At 51.3% G+C, this 20,340-nt stretch overlaps 1 protein-coding gene across 9 annotated transcripts; it reads right to left on the bottom strand.

The window, feature by feature from the left end:
• Positions 1–779: 779 nt before the first annotated feature.
• Positions 780–19,246, bottom strand: MPV17L (MPV17 mitochondrial inner membrane protein like). 9 transcript variants are annotated; one of them, XM_029585315.1, is made up of 8 exons: positions 18,881–19,246; positions 18,042–18,143; positions 6,123–6,210; positions 5,579–5,783; positions 5,047–5,402; positions 2,201–2,271; positions 1,397–1,426; positions 780–1,050 (listed from the first exon to the last, which is right to left on the bottom strand). In XM_029585315.1, exons 5-8 carry the CDS (start codon positions 5,351–5,353, stop codon positions 847–849), a joined length of 612 nt encoding a protein of 203 aa, XP_029441175.1. In that variant the 5' UTR covers positions 5,354–5,402; positions 5,579–5,783; positions 6,123–6,210; positions 18,042–18,143; positions 18,881–19,246; the 3' UTR covers positions 780–846. The 9 variants fall into 9 exon arrangements, 6 of the variants coding, with proteins under 6 accessions (XP_029441175.1, XP_029441170.1, XP_029441173.1 ...); XM_029585310.1 differs by having other exon boundaries at positions 5,047–6,210; XM_029585313.1 differs by lacking the exon at positions 6,123–6,210 and having other exon boundaries at positions 5,047–5,783.
• Positions 19,247–20,340: the final 1,094 nt, after the last annotated feature.

Here is a 20,340-nt window from a genome sequence, read left to right as displayed (position 1 = left end):
GAGACGTCCCATGGACGCCTGCTCTGCTCATCTGTGTGTGTAGGGCTTGTGGCTACCAGATGGACCCACAGCCTTTGAAAATCACATTTACCTGTGATGACCAAAGAACATCGTACGGGTCCAAATTCTTGCAGGAGGCCTTTTAAGGGCATTTCTTTTGTACTATTTTCCTATGGACTGGTGTGGGCCATACGGATCCCGACCTTTGCGTCACCCAAAACAATGCGTTGGGATGGCAGGTAAGGGGGATCTGTGCTATTCCCCTCCGAAGCCCTTCTCGCCCCGGGTCTTCTGCTCCCTTTTGATCATCTGCTAGCTCATGCTCGACTCTATTTCTGGAGTATGTCTTTCAGTTTTTCCTCAGGGCCTTTAACATCACCACTCTCTGGGTCCTCTCAATGGATCTGCCAGTGCACCCCCACTCAAGAGGCATGGTTTTCAGGATCTCCGCAATGAATATTTAAAACATTTATGGGCAGATGGCAGCTCCAAACTCAGTTATTCCGCCCTTTTTTGGTGACCTTAACAACAGAAGAAATTGAGGCCCCTCGGGAACTGGAGTTGACACCCTCTATCCCTCCAGTCAGCTTTAAATACAGACAGAGATATGCACCCACATGGGAAACCTGCTTAGGGTTACCAGTCAGCATCAACAGGGAGAAGCCATTTTAGGCCTGCCTTTACCCCACTGCATGCAGGGAGTCAGGCTGTCCCAAAAGCAAAACTTTACTCTGCAGCTGGCCCATGCCAAGACACAAACAGAGAGCCACACATTTTGGAGACATGATTTTATTACATTTAATCTATAAATTAATCAGGTCGGGAGCAGGGGTGGGCTTCCTCTTGTTAGTCTGAGGGCCGCCGATTGTCCTGGCCCTCGGCTCCTGGTGCCCTGCGGCCGCCCAGGCGGGGCAGGAATGCCAGCAGCTGGGAGGTGGCCTGCTCCATGTCCCGCTTCCGGATGTAGCACAGGAAGGTGGTCCAGAGGAAGGCGCAGAGCCCGATGTAAGCGGTGCGGATGTAGGGGGGCACCAGGCTGAAATTCACCGTCTGGGAAAACAAACGTGATGAGAAGAGCCCCGCCAGGACCGGAGTGGGGGCAAGGAATTCATGGCAAACCCACCGTTTACCTGCGCCCCCCCCCTTATTCGGAATGGCCGTCCTAGCCCTGCGCACCCTGGACTGTGTGTCCTTACAACCCGAAGACGCCCTGTCCCATGCCTGAGTACTACCCAAGCTGCTCCCCGTCCTGCGTGTACCTGCTGGGGATGTACCTTCTATTCATTTTGAGAAAGTGCCTCTTTAACAATTGCCCCCTGGACCTGCACGTTCAAGCTATAATGTACACAAGGAAGCTGTACCCCCCCTCCCAGGGTAGCCAGAGACACTGCCTTACCTGAATTAGTGTCCAGCACAAGACCCCTGTCTGAGGAAGAGAGGGAGCAGGGAGAGAGGGCGTCAGAAAGGCAACAATTAGGGCAGATCACCACAAAATACTGAACGGATTTCCCTCTCCCTGAGCTGGCGGTATCGCTCCAGCTATTATGCTGTTCTCGCCGCTAGGAGGAAATATTCTACATGCCCTTCTCCTCTTGCCATCTTTGGGGCAGGATTCTGGCTTCTTCCTGTATTTGAGACTTTACACTGAACTGCCCTCGTTTTCGGGCCACTCGTTTCTCAGCTATTGTCTCAAACTGTTTTATTTAACATAAAGGATGCAAGGAGAACAAGGCTAAGCCTAGGAAATGGGAAGAAAGGATAAAATGCTAAAAAAAACCCCAAAACAAAACAAAAAACTTACTCCTTCGCCTGCCTAGCTGCCACAGCGACTACAAGCAGCAGGCAATAAGGCAGCTTTCTGATTGGTTACCGAGGCTGCTCTCGGATTGGCTGTGCTAGGATTTGAATCCACCGCTCTGCTTTTAAAGACGGTCGGGGTTTTTGGGGTCATGGTATACCAGCCTATGCAGGAGGAGAGGGTGGCTAACATTTTCCAGGCTTGATCGCAACTGTGCGGCAAGTAGGAACCAGGACTGCGAAGCGGTGGGTGAGATTTCCCAGCGGGTCCTGCTGGCAAAGGTGGAGTAGGCATGGAGTTTACAGCCTCCCACCTTACTGCTTCCTGTCCTCTAGGTAATGGAATAACCAAACCCATTTCTCCCTCGCCAGACCCACAATGCCTCTTGCAAACAAGACGTACCTTGTACGTAGGCCAGAATTTCTCCCGCAGGTTCTTCAAAATGTCTTCCTCTCCATCCAAGAAGCTCAAGCCTATAGGGACAGCCAAAGAATGGGGAAGGCTATAACAATCTCAGAAGGCTACTGGGTGAGAGACACACACAAGAGACACTCACTGGGAAGGGGGTCCAGATCATCTTAGTAGGCCTGTCACTTCCAAGCATAGGCCTGGAGCGGCAGCCACGACCTTGTCAGTGACTGCCCCTCTTGAGTGATTACATCAAGCACAGCTGGAACACATGTTGAGCTTTTTATTCCAGGTTAACCTTGCAATACTGTAAAGTGTTTAAAAAAGCAAAACCAAACACCCTAAACCCATGATTCTGGTTGCTAATGTGTACAGATGTGAGCTGGGAGTCCCAGGGCAGCTGAATACAAGCACACAATGCCATTAAATGGTGGCTCGTAGCACTTGAAAGCTAATGCAATGATTATTATTATTTGCAGACTGCCACTGCTGCACATTGTGCCATACAAGACAGACAATGATTATAAGGACCCCCCCCCCCCCCCCAAGGCCCACTAAGAGGATGCTGCCTTGCAAAACTTGCTCCGCGTTAGAGAGTGATGGTGGCAGTAGTGGAATTACCCATTCGGTAGCATAGACACATACAAAAAAAAAAAAAAGATTCCTTTCTGACCCCAAATATGGCTGAATCAATGCAAATCCCTGGCTTAAAACTTTTCTCTCAAGGCCAACTATGTCACCCTACTCCAGTCTCTTTTCTTGCTCCACAAACTTGTCCAGCTTCAACGGGGAAGCTTTGGCACCTGGCTTCTCAAGTTGCAGGGATTTCATCTGCCAATATCCAGAACCTGGAGAAACCTGTTGCAGAAGAAGGTGGCTTAGCTTTTGAGAGGAAAACAAATACAGATTTTGTCTCAGATAATGCTCCACCTGGGTCTGTTTCACTAGAAGTACTTCTCTCTTCGGTTGACACTGCAATCCCTGTAGGCAAGTTCTCTGCTTTTAATATGGTCCCACCTGCTAGCCTACAACTGGGGCTGCGACAGACGAATGCTTCATCTTCTGTGCTTTGTAATTTACTGAGAAATCCAAATTTCAGCTTTTTTCCTTTTTTAGTAAACCTCACACTGGGCTCTTTACCGAACAAGCTCAGGGCAGGGCCAGCATTAAAGAAATAACACCTTGATCCCGATCTTCCAGACAATTCTAGGCCGCTTTCTAATTTTTCTGGCCTTTCTAAAATAATAAGGAAAGTGGCTCTTATTACAACTTTGTGTCTTGTTGGACAAAACATTTGTCCCTCGCCCAAAACAATTGGGCTGGCGTAGAAGTTTCGGAACCGAATCAGCATTAACGGCGCTACCCGTCGAAATCGGCCTAAATCTAGACAAGGGTAAGGTGGTTCTTGTCGTCTTGCTAGACATGAGCTCAGTCGCTGACAGCATTGATCATGATTTACTGATTAAGCACCTGCTTGATAATTGGAATTCGGGGCTGTCTTCTCTTGTTGGCTTAAATCCTTTCTTACAGACTTACCAATTTGACTGAAACTCCTATACATCTCCAACTAGACATCTAACGTGGTGATCCCATAGGGCTCTGGGGATCACCGACACTATTTTATCTTTCTCCCCTTGGCTACACCAGTTCAAAGCCTTGGCTTTGGATGTTTTGGGGAGGGTTTATGCCGATATTCAGATCATTGTTGCCTTGACTATCATTCCAGTCTCCCTGAGTGAATTTAACGATTGCTTAACTAAATTGCCAATTGGTTCTATGCATTTAAGCTAAACGTGAAGCCAGATAAATCTGAAGCCATGTGGTTCATTAGGATTGGGGATCCACTGACCCTTCCTTCTCTTTTGATGGCGGCTGCATCGATTCTGTTAAAGGATGTTGCTACTACTTTAGGCGTCAAACTTGATCTGGCACTCAATTTTTCCGCCCCTATCTTCTGCCCTATGCAATGGTCCTACTATTTTTTAAGATTCATTCGACAACTCAGGCCATTCCTAGGCCAACAGGATCTCAAAACATTTAAGATATTCATGAATTTTTAAGTTGCCCTGATAATTGCAATGGCCTTCTACCATGGTCTTTCTTCCACCTGGATCCATAGGTTAGAGAGAGTGCAGAACATTGCAGCCAAGCTTATTTTCGGCAAAAATAAAGAAATTTGACTGTGTAGCCCCTCTATCAAAGGATCTTCACTGGTTACCTGTTTCCAGTCGCATTCAATTGAAGATTAGATGTCTCACATTCAAGACTTTTCGTTGGGGATATTTCTCCCCTATCTTTCTACTGTTCATTTCTTAGCAGCAAGGGTTATTATGGCTGCTCTCCCACAATGAACCATGACTGAAAAGAGTTTTTCATATTTTGCCCCAAGTCTCTGGCATTCCTTTCGTCTATCGCTAGGCTTGGAGAAGGACTTTTCTATGGTTCAGAAGGGTCTCACAACCTGGCTTTTCTCCAGCATTTTTACATGACCAATCCTTCCTTGTACTATCCTGTGGGTCTTCCTCGCCTTGTGGAACGCCTTCCCGACTGGATTTTGTTTTTCTCGCTTTTTTATTATCCCTTTTATCTTTTTGTTTTTATTGTTCCGTGAGACTGTCTAGTTGTTGTTTTGTATCATGTTTTAGTTGCGTTTTTAAGTGTTTTATTTGAACCTTATGTCTTGCCTTGCGTTATTTTTATTATGTTCATTTTACTTACTGTAATTATGTTTATTATATTGCTTTAATTTTATTTGTTATAGAAAGGAGATTAATCAAGTTCAATACATTAAACATTTCATGGAGCGGCTGGTTCCTCGATGGCACTGGATCAGTTCTTACCTGCATAGAAGACACAGATGGTAATGGGGGCAGCCATTAGCTGGTCACACACGACCTTCCTGATCACATTCCGGGGGGCTGAGCCCGGGAAAACCCTCTCGATGGCCCGGAGCCAAAAGAAGTTGAAGTTGGCATGGAAGCAGAAGCCAACGAGCCCAACTTTTGCAGTCTGCGTGAAATCGATGGGGTCTCCTGGGTCCTTGGTCAGCTTCTGCTGCACCACATCGGCACACGAGAAGAGCGAGCCGTAGACGGTCACATTGGTCAGCCAGGGATGCCTCTTGGTGAACCGCAGGAGAGCCTGCATGGTTTTGCCAAAATGGCTGCCTGGCCCGAGTGGAGAGTCACAAAATGACCTGAGCTCAGATGCACAAAATGACAGGAAATGGTGTCACTGCAAGATCTTTTTTGGAGACTTCTCTACACTATATAAAGGTATGTTGTGCGAGTACAACAGGGTTCTTGCCAAGAACAGACGGCTAAAATCATGATCTTTACAGAATACAAGCAGCTAGGAAGCCAGGTGATGGACCTTTTTATCCAGCCTCTATTGTGAATTGCTAAAACAGATCAACTTGATGCTGTTCTGGGTCCAGCTATGCACGCACAGAGGATCCAGCGCTGGTATTCCCGTTGTCGATGGAGGAAGCGCAACCACCACTGGTGTAGAAAGAATACTGCGGTGCTCTGCGGGCTGAGCGTCCTGTGCTGTAGTACCCGCCTGCATTGGAGGAGAGCTGAAAGAAAGCACAAGACAGAGAGAGAATGCGAGATCGAGCAATCTGTTCAGGGTTAACTGGTGCCAACAATGGGATTGGGAACTGGCCCTTCAGGTTTCACAGCTCATGTTGTCATTGCAGTCTTATAAAATGGCAGGGATTTGGGGGGGGGGGGGGGGGGGGGAGAGACAGCTTAACTGTAGGAGCTCATTGTAAAGAGGGGAGGGGCTCTGAATTCCTGATGTGGAAAGACATCAGAGTGACAATAGGGGGTGGGAATATGAAGGGGGTTCTCAGGTGTCCACACCGCAGAAGGACTCATGAAGGGGAAACCGCTTCAAGGTCGGCATGACGCACACAAACGCATGGAACAAACACTGTGCCCTTAGGAATGGTTCAGGCTACTGGCGTTCCGGCTCCTGGCAGGAACTCTTCACTGTGGTGTCTGCAGAAGAAAAGCCAAATAAAAGTGTCACTTCCTTACAGAAATTCTTGCCCATCTTCCCAGTCTTTACATCCTCCCTATTAACATTTAAGCCAGCTAGTGTGAAGGCGGCCATTTTGGTGACGAGGGCTGTGACGCATGACTTCCCTTATGAATGGAGACACGATGATGTCATCAACGACCTCACTTGTCACCAAAATGGCCGCCTCCTTGTTAGCTAAGAATGCATATTAAATGCATTTTTATCCAGTCTTGGCGAAATTTACACATTCTGTGGCCTGTTTGATTACACTGGGGGAGGGGGGTGCAACCAGACCCACTGTGATTGGAAATGTGAAGTACTGGGGGGGTATACTGTCCATTACACTCCCAACAAAAGACTGGGAGATGTAAACCCAGGACTGGTGCTATGGGGCCACAGCCTGTCCTGGTCCTGCTGGACAGTAAGACAGGATGGATCCTTATTACATGCATCATGCCATGTTCCTCCTTCAGCATATATTATATAGCAGTACACCTAATGCTCTCCCATAACTGACAGCCAGACTTCTTTCACCAAATGTCTGCCATGGGGATCCCCATCAATTGCACACCTGCCCCCAATTAGCCTGGCACCTGGCCATTTACTTAAGATTTGGGAAGAGCTGGGGCAAACATTGAGGTTGGGAACCCTCAAATTTCAGGGGTTTGGCAGGTAAAGGCTCTAGACGGGTGACTAGGAGGGGCGAATCAGCACTGGGTCACGTTTGGCCGACACCGCCATGTCGGCTGCTATAAAGGCCTGCTCCCTTGTCATGCTGACATCATCGTATCACTTCCTGCCCGTATAAGGCCCAGGGATAAGAGACTCTGGAAGGCTGAGATCACGTTGATGATTTGGCCCTCTTTAATAGGCTGACTGCTCAGGGCAGGTGGTGGAGGCTCTAGGCTAACTGGATCTGATCCGAGAGACTCCTTTTTTTTCCTCCATGGCACAACCTTTTAGGATAAGTTTGGGCGGGTAACTCAGGACATGAGTTCTCCTGCCCCTGGTCCCATGACCCAAGCATGTAGCAATCCACATTGCTGATTTATTTGGAGAGAAAGAATCGGTACTTTCCCAAGGTGGTGGTAGATCTGGGAATGGCACACGGTGATTGAATTACTCCCCTTCCCACGCCCCTCACTATTCTGCACAACTACAGCAGGCAGCGGTCACCTCCCTTCTAAATATAGACGAGGTAGTAACTGTAAGCAGGAACCTAAAGATAGGCGCCTTGTAACTTGGGATTGGCAATAAAGTGACTTGTGCTGCTCTGCTCTATCAAATCCAGTCTACGTGGCTACTGCGGGCAGGAGTGAGGTGCGTTGGCAGAGCTGTGTGTGAGGGTCTCAGTACTGGAATAGCAGGGGGTGCTGCAGGGCAGGAGGGAGGTGCACTGGGAGAGCTGCGTGTGAGGGTCTTAGTACTGGAATAGCAGGGGGTGCTGCAGGGCAGGAGTGAGGTGCATTGGCAGAGCTGTGTGTGAGGGTCTCAGTACTGGAATAGCAGGGTAATTCTCATTTATTTATAAAACAACAACATACTTAGATTATTTACAAGAACACATATAAAGCAGTCTGAAATCATCATTACATGGCATGTGTTCCTTTAAGATCTAGGTAATGCTCTCCAGATTCAGGGGCTGTACCGCTCTTTTTCTCTGTCCCTGATTTCCCAGACTGAGGACACCACTTCTTTAACCAGGGTGTGAATTTTCCTTAATACCTAATGCACACCGAGCCAGCCCTATTTTGCCCTTTATAACTGTGGTGATCAGCCACCAGAGTGTGAGCTCATTGATGCCATGGATCCTATCCGGATACCCAGTACATGAGGGGATACCTAAATGTTTTATGGCCTCTGCCCACCCTGCATTACTGAAAGGGCAGCTCACAACCAGGTGCCCACTGATTGCTTCTGTGTGGCACAGGTAGAATTAACCCTCAGCCTCATGTTAGCACGGACGCCGCGTCGCCATAGGAAGTCCCACACAGGCGGTGGTATCCTTAGGGAGAATTTCATTGTAATACTCTCAAGGGCACTGTGGCAAGGCAAGGTCATCGTAGATAACACAGCTCTCTCCTGAACAGGGAGGTCACTTCATCTGCTAAGATATGCCGGGCTGCTATGTATCTTATGAGAGCTTGAACGTGGGGCGGGCAGTGGCCTTGTCCTCCGATGGATGCTGGTATTAGTGGCGTGAGCCATCTAGATAGGATGCGCTGCCACGGAATAAAACACACATAATGGCACAAACAGCACAGGGTTGATCGTGTTTAAGCCCCCCCCCCCCCCCCTCGGTTTTTCTGCAAGCAGACGAGGCTCCTCCGCACCGTTTGAATATTGCACCTCCCCCCAAGCAGTTCGTAGAACAGGCCTGCAGCCCGACCCCCAGGTTCTGAGGCAGTGGAAATGTGAAACTTAAATCCAGAAACAAAGGTGAAAGAAGAGTCTTAGTAATGCGGACTTTAATGGTTCCTATGTATCCATCTGGAAACCCGCTGCTCCCCTCCTAATCTCTGTTTCCCAGTTTCTGTGGGCCGGGTCCACCCCGGTGATGCCTGAACCCCCCCCCCTCCAGCCTCGCTAGGGCCATTCGACTTTGCAGTGTTCACTTTGGAGTTTGAACCTTTTCTGACTTTTCTACCGTCTCCCACCGGGCGGGCGCTCTCAGACCTGGAGTTTGGAACAAAGCACATGCTGTCACCTTAATGTTACCTGCAGACGTCTTCCCTCCAGGGATCCCTTGCATGGCCTTATGGGATCTATAATGAAGACATGTGACAGGACACCGAATGGACCGTCTTGCCTGACTCCTGACTGGACCTTAAAGCCCTCTCCCAGCCACCCATTCAAGATAGGGACACCATGCGCAGAGTGATCAAGACAGGACACCCATTTAACAGAGGTCCCAGGAATACCACAATGTCTCAGAGTCTCACACAGGTAGCCATGGTCCACCTGCTCAAAGGGATTTTCCTGATCCAGGCTCAGCAAATAGAAAGCAATCCCACTTTCCCCCAGTGCCACAAACTCCCGCACACAGGCCAGATTGTTAGCGATCTGCCTGCCTTTTAGGCAGATGAGGAATGTGGGGCCACTGTAGACGAGCAATTCAACAGACCCTTGGCCAGTTCAGAGAGAGATGGGCCTCCAGTTGGTCAAGTGTTGTCTGTTCCCTTTCTTATACGGCAGGATCGGAAGTGATTTCTGCAGAGAGTGGCAGACACCCTTCCTGTAGGATTCAGCAGTCAGCCCGTTGCTCTGTGGACTCCGGTGCTGACAGTTGGGGCACAGGGATGGTCCCTAGGAAGGCCTGAATCTCTTTTGAACAATCTTTGATAGATTCAGTCGTAGGCCCTACCATAGCCTCTGGAGAGTTCTGCGTGCTGCCCTCCGAGCACTGTATCTGGGTCATGAGCTTGCTTTTAACCCTTTCCTTTAAGGACTCGTATAGCTCCGGACAGGACCGTCTCCTGTCCGTGACCGTCTGTGGCTGCCCGGAATTTCCTCATCCCTGCCTTACAGGTTCCCATGTGAGCGCGTCCTGCTGAGCCGCAGCCGTAAGAAGGAAGACCACCCTTACTCTCCAAGCAGCTTCTCTTTTCTGGTCCCACCACTCCTGAACCGAGTTACAGGGGCGGGCTTGTAGCTTTTGCTTTTCATAAAACTTCTCCACATTCTTAATTGTTTCCTGCTTTTGCAGGGACTCAGTGTCCAACCACCAGACGGGTGCTTTCAGAGGACGCAGTGGTCAGAGAAGGCAGAGGGTGCAGTCTGTACCTGCTTGTGGGTACAGGCGGTCCATGCAGCTTTTCCGTGGAACCTGGGCATCTAGGAAAGTGCTGCCGGCACACATTGATTTGTTTTCTCATTGCATCCGCGAGCCCCGATCCAGACTGCTGTCCCCGCCAGGAATGGCTTCCCTGCCTGGAGCACTTCTTTCCTGTCTCCTTCGGTGCGAGCGAGCTCCCTGGACCCAGCTCCAGCACCTTCACCGCAGTCGGGTTTGCGGAGGTGAACAGAGTCGCCACCAGGGTGAGAGGCTGTCTCTCCACTCTGGCCTAGCGATGATGCTCTGTAGAGAGCCCCGTTTAAGACATTTTTTTAATCTGCCTCTCTCCCTTCCGGTCATGAAGCTGTTAGGCAGGGGCTGCATGCAGCCATCAGCCAGTGGGAGGCAAAACCACTGCTCTCCAGCCTGCAGGGCAGAACCCCTGAGTCCAGCACAGGCCATGGCTCTCCCAGCACCGTGCAGTATCTCCGCAGCCAGGTGCGCACCTCGCTGGGCTTGATGGCCTCAGTTTTAGATTAAACATTTTTTTTTATTGAGCATGAACAAAGAAAAACGTACATCCTGGGAGGCTCGCACAGCTGAACCTTCCTGGAACACAGAAACGCAAATGGTAGTGGGTCAGCTCGTATACAATATTCTCCCACCCTACATATCTCCCCTCCCCCCGCCCTCCCTATCCATCCCATCCCTTCCCCCTTATCCCCATGCGTCTTGGATTCATGTAGTCAAGTTACAAAGAAACTGCTAGGCTGGTAAGCCAAACATACAGTCCCTTTAGAAATGGTTGGCAGAACTCAGGCTGAATGCGCCATTAGTCATTGGGGTAGAGATTGTGCACAAGCGTCCCAAATCTTTAGGAATTTGGGACGGTGCAGCGGTGACGTCCTGGATGCTCAATTTTCCATCTGCAGCAACTTATGAAAAGGCATTTCTCCACGTCCAGTATGAAGGTGTTACTGTAGTTTTCCAGTGCAGCTTTTCCCCCCACAAAACAGGCCTTCTGAATTAGCAAACGGGATTCCGCCGCCCCCCTCCCCTCCCCCCCCGAACCATGGAGGAGGGATATACAACCAAATAAAAGAGCTGTATGTGAGAGGGGATTAACGGGGATGCCCAGCAATTCCTCCAGGTAAGCCGCCTTACGGGCCCAGGAGCGTCAAATTCTAGGGCAACCCCCAAAACGAATGAGACAGAGCACAAGAGTCTGCCTAACATTTCGCACACCGACCCGTCTCCCTCAAACGTGGCCCTACATAAGAGCTGCGGAGACAAAATATGCCCTCCACAAGAATGTGTATTGCATCTTCCGAGAAGAAGAATTGCTGGACACCCCAGATATCTGTTGAAAACAAGTCGGAATCACCCCGAGGGATATCCGGAACCCACCGTCGCTGTTCCACCTCTCCGCCATTCCTGTCCCCCCCCTGGTCGGTTAAAACTAAATTTCTTTAAACCTCTATGCGCCTCTGCCAGGGCCAGCTTCGCTGTTCTCTCCGACCGCAACATCCGATTCGCCGCCTCCAAGGCCGTTGGCGCCTTGCACTCCGCTGACAAGGAGCCAACGTGGTGCTGTGGCTGCAAATACGACAAAAAAAAACCCTGGGTGCAGGGCGTAATGTGTAGAGAGCACTCAGTTGAGGAAACGGGAGAAGCACCCCCTTCCCCATCCAAAACCTGCCCTAACGGTGCGGTGCCTTGCTGTGCCCATACCTGGAAGCTTGCGGTCTGGGAGCCCGGTGTGAACTGTGCAGTACCCTGTAAGGGAAGTAAATAAGCGCATTGCGAGGGAATGTGTAAATATTTACATAACCGCCTCCACGCCAGCCGTTATCGGCTCCAACGCTTCATGGGTCCGCAACGCTTCTGGTAAATGATTTGTCAAGGCCTGCACAATAAAACGTTTAAGTCTAGGGGTGCCACTAAGGCTTGGTCCGCCTGAATGTGAGTGTAGCGAGAGGAGCCCAGTAGCCATTCCCGTACTGTACGGAGATTGCTTGCTAGATTATAGAGTGCTAAGTCTGGGACCCCCATCCCACCCCATCCCCATCGCTCTCGGAGTTTAGGCAAGGCAATCCGTGGAATGGAGGCTAACACCTTTAGGTCCTGCCGGCTGATTAGGAGTGGTAAATTCTGGAGCATGTATGGCCATTGAGGTAGGACAGCCATCTTGAAAAGGTTAGTGCGTCCCCCCCAGTGAAAGTGGCAGATCCCGCCATGCATGTAGCTTGTCACGCGTGTGATGTAATAATGGAGACTACAGTACCTTGGGATCAGCAGACACCAAAATCCCAGAGTATCTAAAATGGCCCCCTGCCCATCGCAAGGGGAAAGGCCCTTCCCATTGGTCCCTAACCATTAAAGGATAAGGGAGGGCTTCGGACCTGCCCCAATTGATCTTAAACCCGGAAAAGGCCCCCATACACTTGAAATAACTGCAATAGCGAGGGGAGCGACCGTTCAGGTGTGGTCGGGAACATCAAAATGTCATCGGCAAAAGCGGCGTATTTAGAAACTTGTCTCTGAAGCCTGTTCCCTCTAATCTCTGGCGTAGTCTGAATGGAGCCCAACAGGGGCTCCAGCGTCAAGAGAAATAACAGAGGAGACAGAGAGGGCACCCCTGCCGCGTCCCCCTAGCCACCAAACATGGTTTGGACTGTGAAGAGTTGGCAATGATGGAGGCAGTAGGGTCCCCATAGGGCAAATGTATGCTCTGCAGGAAAAACCCCTCAATTCCCAGGAGGGAAAACATGTAGCTCCAATCCACTCGGTCAAACACCTTCTCCGCCAACTACCAGGAACGGGTCCTCTACCCGCCGGCACAGCGCCATGGCGGCGGTCACCAAACAGATATTCGTAAGCGCATAACGTCCTCTAACAAAGCCCACTTGCCCCGGCAGAATCAGTTCAGGTAAGGTAACCGCCAACCGTTCCGCTAGAATTTCAGCTAAACGTTTCTGGTCGAAATTCAAAAGCGAAATGGGCCGGTAGGACGCGGGAGTCAAGGGATCTTTCCCCGGTTTGGGAAGCAAGGTAATATGGGCGGTGTTAGTGTATGCCGGATATGTCCCCCGCTGTGTCAGTGCATTAAAGGTCGAGGACAACAAATCCCCCAACTCGACAGACAAAGTTTTATAGAATTCGGCCGTAAACCCGTCAGGGCCTGGAGCTTTTAGACGCGGTGCTAAGCTAAAGGCCTGGGCAATTTCCTGAACCGTAATGGGTCCATTGAGGGGGGCATTCTGATCTGGCGTTGAGCGCGGGAGGGACCCGGCCAACAGAAAACGGGCGACTGCACCGGAATGTTCCCCCTCCGCAGAATAAAGATCTGCGTAAAATCGGCGGAAAGTAGTCAGGATGTCCGAGGTATCAGTAAGGTCCCGTCCCGCAGTATTGCGCAGGGCTGTGATCTGTTTTGGGTGACGCGCGACGCTTATTAAATTGGCCATCATTTTCACTATACTGGTATAGCCGATATTGGTAGTATAATAAAAATGTTTCCCCCCCCTTTGATGAAGCAGGGTATTCATCGCTGATTGTATGGCCATTAGCTTTACCCGATTAACATTCGTATAAGCTCGTTTATAGGTCCTTTTGGCTTTATGGAATGCCGCCGTCAGCGAGATCAGGCGTTTGTCCATCCTTTCCCTGCAATGTGCTAGGTAGGAGATAACGTCACCCCGAAGAACTGCCTTACCAGTGTACCAAAAAAAGAACTGGGTCCCCCCCACATGCTCTCTGTTTAATTGAGAGTGGTCTAACCATTTGGCGCAGAACTCCTGAAAATGAGTGTCTTCGGCCAAGAAGGAAGGGGAGCGCCACCGTTTGGTCTGGGGAGACAGCGCCGAGCAAGCGAGCTCAATCCAAACGGGAGCATGGTCGGAAATGCTCATCTACTCTACTTTAGCGTCTCCCACCTTGGGGAAGGCGTGAGCACCAAGGGGTAGGTAATCAAATCGTGAGTATGAGGCACGAGCCCGGGACACGGGGGTGAAACCGGTCTCCATCGGGTGGCGTGTTCGCCAAGCGTCCACCAGATGCAAGGAGTTCTCTAAAAGTGCTATACATTTTGCTAGGTGAGCGGGACGTACTCGGCCCTCGTGAAGCGTCCGAGCTAGGATCCCGGACGCCATTGAAGTCTCCTCCCACAATCAGAGTGGGATCCATGTAAGGCAGCAATCTACTATAGATTTCCCTAAACAAAGTGGGTGCGTAAATGTTACATAGAACCACTGGCGTGTGATCTAGTTCGGCACTGAGGATACTGTATCGTCCCTGAGGGTCCTTCAATTCCTGTTGAATGTTGAGGGGTACCTTCTTATGGATTAGAATAGCAACCCCTGCCGATCTCGTAGTAGCGGTGGCGTAATGCCGCAGTGCAGTGAAAATCTTAGTGCGTTTGACCGGAGAGTGCATGCCGCCCACTTTCCAGGATACTACCCTAGGTTTTAGGACCATCCGCGCTGAGTTCTACGTCCCAAAGGTGAAGAAATATAGAGCTTTACAGACGGTGGCAGTGCCCCCCCCCCCCAGTCACCTTACACTAAATCAGTGTTATATGAAGGTTTTGCCAACAGTAAATCCCCAGCATAGCATTCAACAACCACAAATCCAATACAGGTCCCCAAATTCCCTTCCCCTCCCGATCCTCCCTCCACTCCCCTTGCCCCCCCCACCCTCCCCCTCCCCTTCACCCATTACTCTATGCCCGCTATCCAGGTGATAGCGAGAGGAAAGCACTTCAACACGACCTAGACCTCACCCTCCCTCCCTCCCACTCCCCATCCCATCATCTGTAAAAATGTCTGGAAAATAAAAAAATCGTATTGAGATGCCATTGCTAATAAACGTCCCAGAAGCAGGTCCGCTGGGGCCCCCTGTCCACGCTCTCGGGGTGAGCAGCACAGCTTTCAGGCTGCGTTAGTGGTTCTCAGAAAACAGAGCTTAAACTGGGAGGAGAGAGGGTCTCCTTATCAACAGGGGAGGCCCGTCCGCACTGAACAAATCGTGTCCAATAATACCCTCACACCCTAAGGTGTGGAAACGGCCAGGTAGTCCGAAATATATACTGAGGGGATGCTGTGCCCTATATTCCACCAGAAGGCTGTTTATCGGTATTGTCTTAGTCAGGGCGGACTAAGTGTGCCCCACTCGTTCGGTAAAAAAAAGTCCTGCCAGGCAACTGAAGTAAATCCCATGTAAACTAATTAAGCGAAGGCTGGAAATCGCCACCTACACCATGGCTGAAAACAAAACCCAACCCGGGTCAAGGGGCATTCCCGTCTTGCTTTGTGAACCTATTTCCACTCCCGGCAAGTCGGGTCTCGCCTGCTGGAACAGGCCCGCGCGTCGGAGGCTGCCCCCGCGGGGAGGGAGGGAAGACATCGTTAAACCAGCGGACCCCCGAGGCCGTCTGCTCTCTGACTTTAGCCGGATAGAGCACGACTGCCCGCACGCCCCCTCTCAAACAACTGGGAACAGTACGGGAGCCAGGGCCCGGCGCTGCGCCGATAAGGACGCAGAGAGGGTCCTGGGAGTATCAGTATTTTACTGTTGTCATGCCTCGACGCTGGGCCCTGTCTGGCCGCCCGGAGAATACCAGTTTTGGGGGCAAAATTCAATATCTCGGCGATAACCACTCGTGGTTTGCCGTTGTCTGCACGTCTAGGGCCTAACCGATGGGCCCCGCTCCACCCGGAGTGGGCCATGCGCATCCGTCAGGTTTCATTTTTCTGTCAGCCAGTGCTCCAGAAACCTGGGCAGGTTTATTTTTCCCCCCCCAGCGTTTCGGGCAGGCCCACGAATCTCAAACTGGACCGCCGAGAGCGATTCCCTAAGTCCTCCAGCTTGGAGGACCGTTCGTCCATGGCCGCCTTCAGAGCCGCGATCTCGGCCCGGGGACCGCGTGGAGGCCATTTTGGTTTGCCTAGACCCGCGCCTCCACCTCCAGGAATCGCTTTTCAAAGCTCGCCGTACCTGCGGTTGTGCTCCGAGAGCTGCGCCCAGATTTTTTTTTTTTGAGCTCCGGCGTGAGCGCGGCGATCACCGCCGCCGTCATATCAGCAGGGTTGGCCTGCGGGGAAGCTCCCGACTTCCGCCGTCCCCGTTCCATCCTCGGCCGGCGGCTCAGGCACCCGGGGCCTTGTCTCTTTCTTGTTGGTAGGAGATGCCATCGAGCCGTCCAAAGGTATCTGGACAACTGCTGCGGTTCTTAATGTTGGCCTCCGCGCTGAAAGCTGATGTTCGGGAAAGGCAGGGTGGGTCTAGATACTGGGGGTTAAGCCCAGAGAAGGGAGATCACATCCACTCCCTTCAGCGCCTCACGTGATCTCATGTCCTCAGTTTTAAAGTGCACCTTCACCGTTCTCACAGCGCTCGGGAAATGCTTCCACTCTGGGGGTGTCCCTTCACCTTTTCATACCGGTTCCAGGAGGCCAGTAAGTGATTCTCAGCTCTGAATGCCACATCGACCCGGGAGCTTCCTGAGCTATGGATTGAAGCCTTCACACGCTGGGGGGGGGGGGGGGGACTTTAAGCTTTTCTGTAATAAAACTTTCCCGACACATTCTCAGCCCAGAGGAGCAGCAGTGAGTCCCACGGTGAAATCTCACCACCTATCTTGCTCTGTTTTGCTGTTTTCCAGGCTGATCCTGTTGCTTAAACAGGTCAGAAAATAAAGGTTTACTTGCTGTTTGCTGTCCTGGGTTTTGTCCTTCCGCTTCCTCCTGAATATTTGCTCTGGTTACCAGCACCGTCTCTTGTCTTTGGCTTCCTGCTTTTCTATCTTTCAAGGTGTTTTCTCCAGTTCCAGGCACAATTCCTGGGCTTTAACTTACATTTTTTCAGGGTATTTTCACCATTTTCATGCAAACTTTCTTCCAGCTGCATGCACTCAGCTGCAGCCACGCCTGTGACCTCTGTGCACTGAGCTGCCATTCCTCACACCACCAGAGCAGTAGGGGTGCCGCAGGGCAGGAGTGAGGTGCACTGGCAGAGCTGTGTGTGAGGGTCTCAGTACTGGAATAGCAGGAGGTGCTGCAGGGCAGGAGTGAGGTGCATTGGCAGAGCTGTGGGTGTGAGGGTCTCAGTACTGGAATAGCAGGAGGTGCTGCAGGGCAGGAGTGAGGTGCATTGGCAGAGCTGTGTGTGAGGGTCTCAGTACTGGAATAGCAGGGGGTGCTGCAGGGCAGGAGCGAAGTGCACTGGCAGAGCTGTGTGTGAGGGTCTCAGTACTGGAATAGCAGGGGGTGCCGCAGGGCAGGAGCGAGGTGCATTGGCAGAGCTGTGTGTGAGGATCTCAGTACTGGAACAGTAGGGGGTGCTGCAGGATAGGAATGAGGTGCATTGGCAGAGCTGTGTGTGTAAGGGTCTCAGTACTGGAATAGCAGGGGGTGCTGCAGGGCAGGAGCGAGGTGCATTGGCAGAGCTGTGTGTGAGGATCTCAGTACTGGAACAGTAGGGGGTGCTGCAGGATAGGAATGAGGTGCATTGGCAGAGCTGTGTGTGTAAGGGTCTCAGTACTGGAACAGTAGGGGGTGCTGCAGGATAGGAATGAGGTGCATTGGCACAGCTACGTGTGGTATCTGCTTAGCAAATTAATCTGTCTCTTTAATTAAACTACAGTGCTGAGCACAGCTCTACCAGAGAGATAACTATGTCTGGGATGTCTCCAAATCTTTCGGTCTCTTATCTGTGGCTTTGTGGGTTTCCTCGCTGTTTCCTACTTCTCAGACGCTCCAGGGTAATTTAGCGTAATCTGGAAGAACCACAAACCAATTAGTCGTGTGGAAGCAAACTATAACATTAAGATGAACCAGATGGGGAAGTGTCTAATAGCACTAGGTCCTGCCACTATACCCAGCCAGCTAAGGTGCAATGCCTTCTCTTCCTAAGCTGAGGGCCACAGGTCCCCCGCCCTAGGAGCCGTATCTCTCGGTAACCGTTTTGGTCACCTTCTTACCAGATTGCCACTGATGAAGGGCTACATACGCGGAAAGAGAAGAAACTTGGGTCTACCTGAGACACGATGCCTCCGCGAGCACTTTATTCAGTCTTCTGACAGCAATAAATCTTTAGTGGGGTTTTTTGTGCTTGCTCGCGGGCTAAGAGTGTGATGCCCTAGGGGAAGATGAGAGCAAAGAGCCTGAGAATGCACGGAGAGTTATGCTTTATCCATGCAGCCTTTGGGGGAAGGGGGATATCTATAACATGGGATCTATGAGTGAGAGAGGAACCCCCTTCTCCAGGTTATCATGGAGGATGACTCAAGGAAACCCTGATCAACTTTAATAAAAATACTTGTTTTTAATAGTGCTACTGTGCAATGGGGATAAGTCTTCGAGAACAATTAGTCCCTGCCCCTAAGAGCTTACAATCTAAATAGGTACCCAAGGCAAGGGGGAAAAAGTTGCAAGGAGGGGCAGTGGGGGTAGCAGGCTTCTTAGCAAGCCAGTTTTCGACCCCCTGCCTGCTCTAAGGTAGGGTTTTCCAAACCCGTCCTACGCATGGGAATCCCCCATCACCACCCCACTGCCAGGACTATGCAGGCGACAAATCTGCATATGCAGAGCTCCAAGATATGCAAATCTACATCTCAGCAGGTTCTAATCCCACCACCCCCGCCCCGACTTCGGGTGCTTCATTGTCCCGTCCAGATCGGGCACTGTCAGCACCGGCGGCGGGATATAATGCCCCATGAACCCCCTCCCCACCGCTGGATATAAATCTCGCCGCCGCCGTGAAACAGACAATGCAAGCCCCATGCCCAGCGCCGGCCCCGCCCCCACCCACTCACACCTCCACCTAGAGCTCGCTGATTGGCTAGCTGGGGGAACCCGCTCCGCCCCCTTCCTTACCTCTCCTTCGGCGACGTCACGCACACGACTCTCGGATTGGCTGGAGGAGCCCCTTCCGGGCGTGTCCTCCGGCAGGGAAGGGCGGATCCCGGCAATTCTGCTCCGCCTTCGGCCGCTGCATGCACCTGTGTCAGGGGGCTGATCCTCCTTCCCCTCCACCCTGAGCTCGCAGCCGGGAGGCCTCAGCACTCAGTCCAGCCGGTCAATAAGACAACAGCGGCGGAACGGGTACAGAGATCGCCGCCGCCGCCTCGCGCGCACGGACCACCGTCTTCCCCTCCCTTCAGCGCATGCGCTGCCAACCACCTTTCCTTTCCCACCGTCGCTTCTCGCCTTACGCGGCGCCTCCTCTCGCCGATTGGCTGCGCTGGATCCCTCCTCTCTCGTTCTCCACATGGAACCCCGCCTCTCGCCGCGGCCCCTCCCCCACCACGCTCCGATTGGGCGCGCTCGGCTCCTACCCCGCCCCTTTCCTACAATCTCACACCCACCTTGAGTCTCAGCTTCCCCGCCTCCTCTCCGCCTAGTCCCTCTCCCTTTTCGATTGGCTGCTGCGGGCCTCGCCCCTTCGGCCTTGCCTCCAGCTGATTGGCAGATGGAGTATCGCGAAGGCCCGGCCGTGGGTACAGTGCCGGCTGTCTGCAGCGCCAGTCGCGTTACTCGCTCCTGGGTCTCCAGAGCGCTCGAATCTCTTTTGTCCATTCCGCCCTCTCTCTCAATATAACGCTCAGGGCCAAAGGGGAGAGCCTTCCGCCCCACTGCATCTCAATAATAATTATTACTATACATTTAAATAATTATTTCTATATGTATAAATATACAAATAGTGCATCTTATTTTTCTATAGCTTGATTTATAAAATATTAAATTGTACAGGTTTGTTTCTTTTAATTTGAATTAATCTCCTCCTGTCCCTCCCCCCAAATCATTTCTGCCCTGGGGATCGGCTGATTTAAAGGACAGCAGCAGCAGCAGCACTCACCCCTCTCTGTAATTCGCTGCTGGAGAGTGGCTGCAGCAGTGACCAGGTAAAGGAATGGCTTTTATTATTATTATTTATTACTGTATTTCCAACAACAAAACAAAAAAGAACCTACCTTGCTTCCTTCTTCCGCTTTCTTTTGGAAGCAACCTTGATGGGGCCGGGGTGCCCCCCACCCCTTAACCTGGATTCTTCGTCTGTGCCTGCCCACATCTGGTTTATTCTGCGGCACATCTGGACCTCGGCGTTCTTGTTGGCACAGCTCTGGAGGAAAACGAAGCCGGGCTAGGGTGCTTGCATGCAGATTTATGTAGGCTGATCTGTTTATTTACCTCTATCAATCTATGGCTGTGTATGTGTGTTTATATACATAAGCAGAGGAGTGTGTGTACATACGTATGTATATCTATATGAACATACACACCCTCTTCTGCAGACAATGTTGACTTTTTAAACAGTGAAATATCTTCTGTTCGGC

This window comes from Rhinatrema bivittatum, chromosome 19, assembly GCF_901001135.1.
Source record: "Rhinatrema bivittatum chromosome 19, aRhiBiv1.1, whole genome shotgun sequence".
Taxonomy (NCBI): domain Eukaryota; kingdom Metazoa; phylum Chordata; class Amphibia; order Gymnophiona; family Rhinatrematidae; genus Rhinatrema; species Rhinatrema bivittatum.
This window is presented reverse-complemented; position numbering and strand designations above follow the sequence as displayed.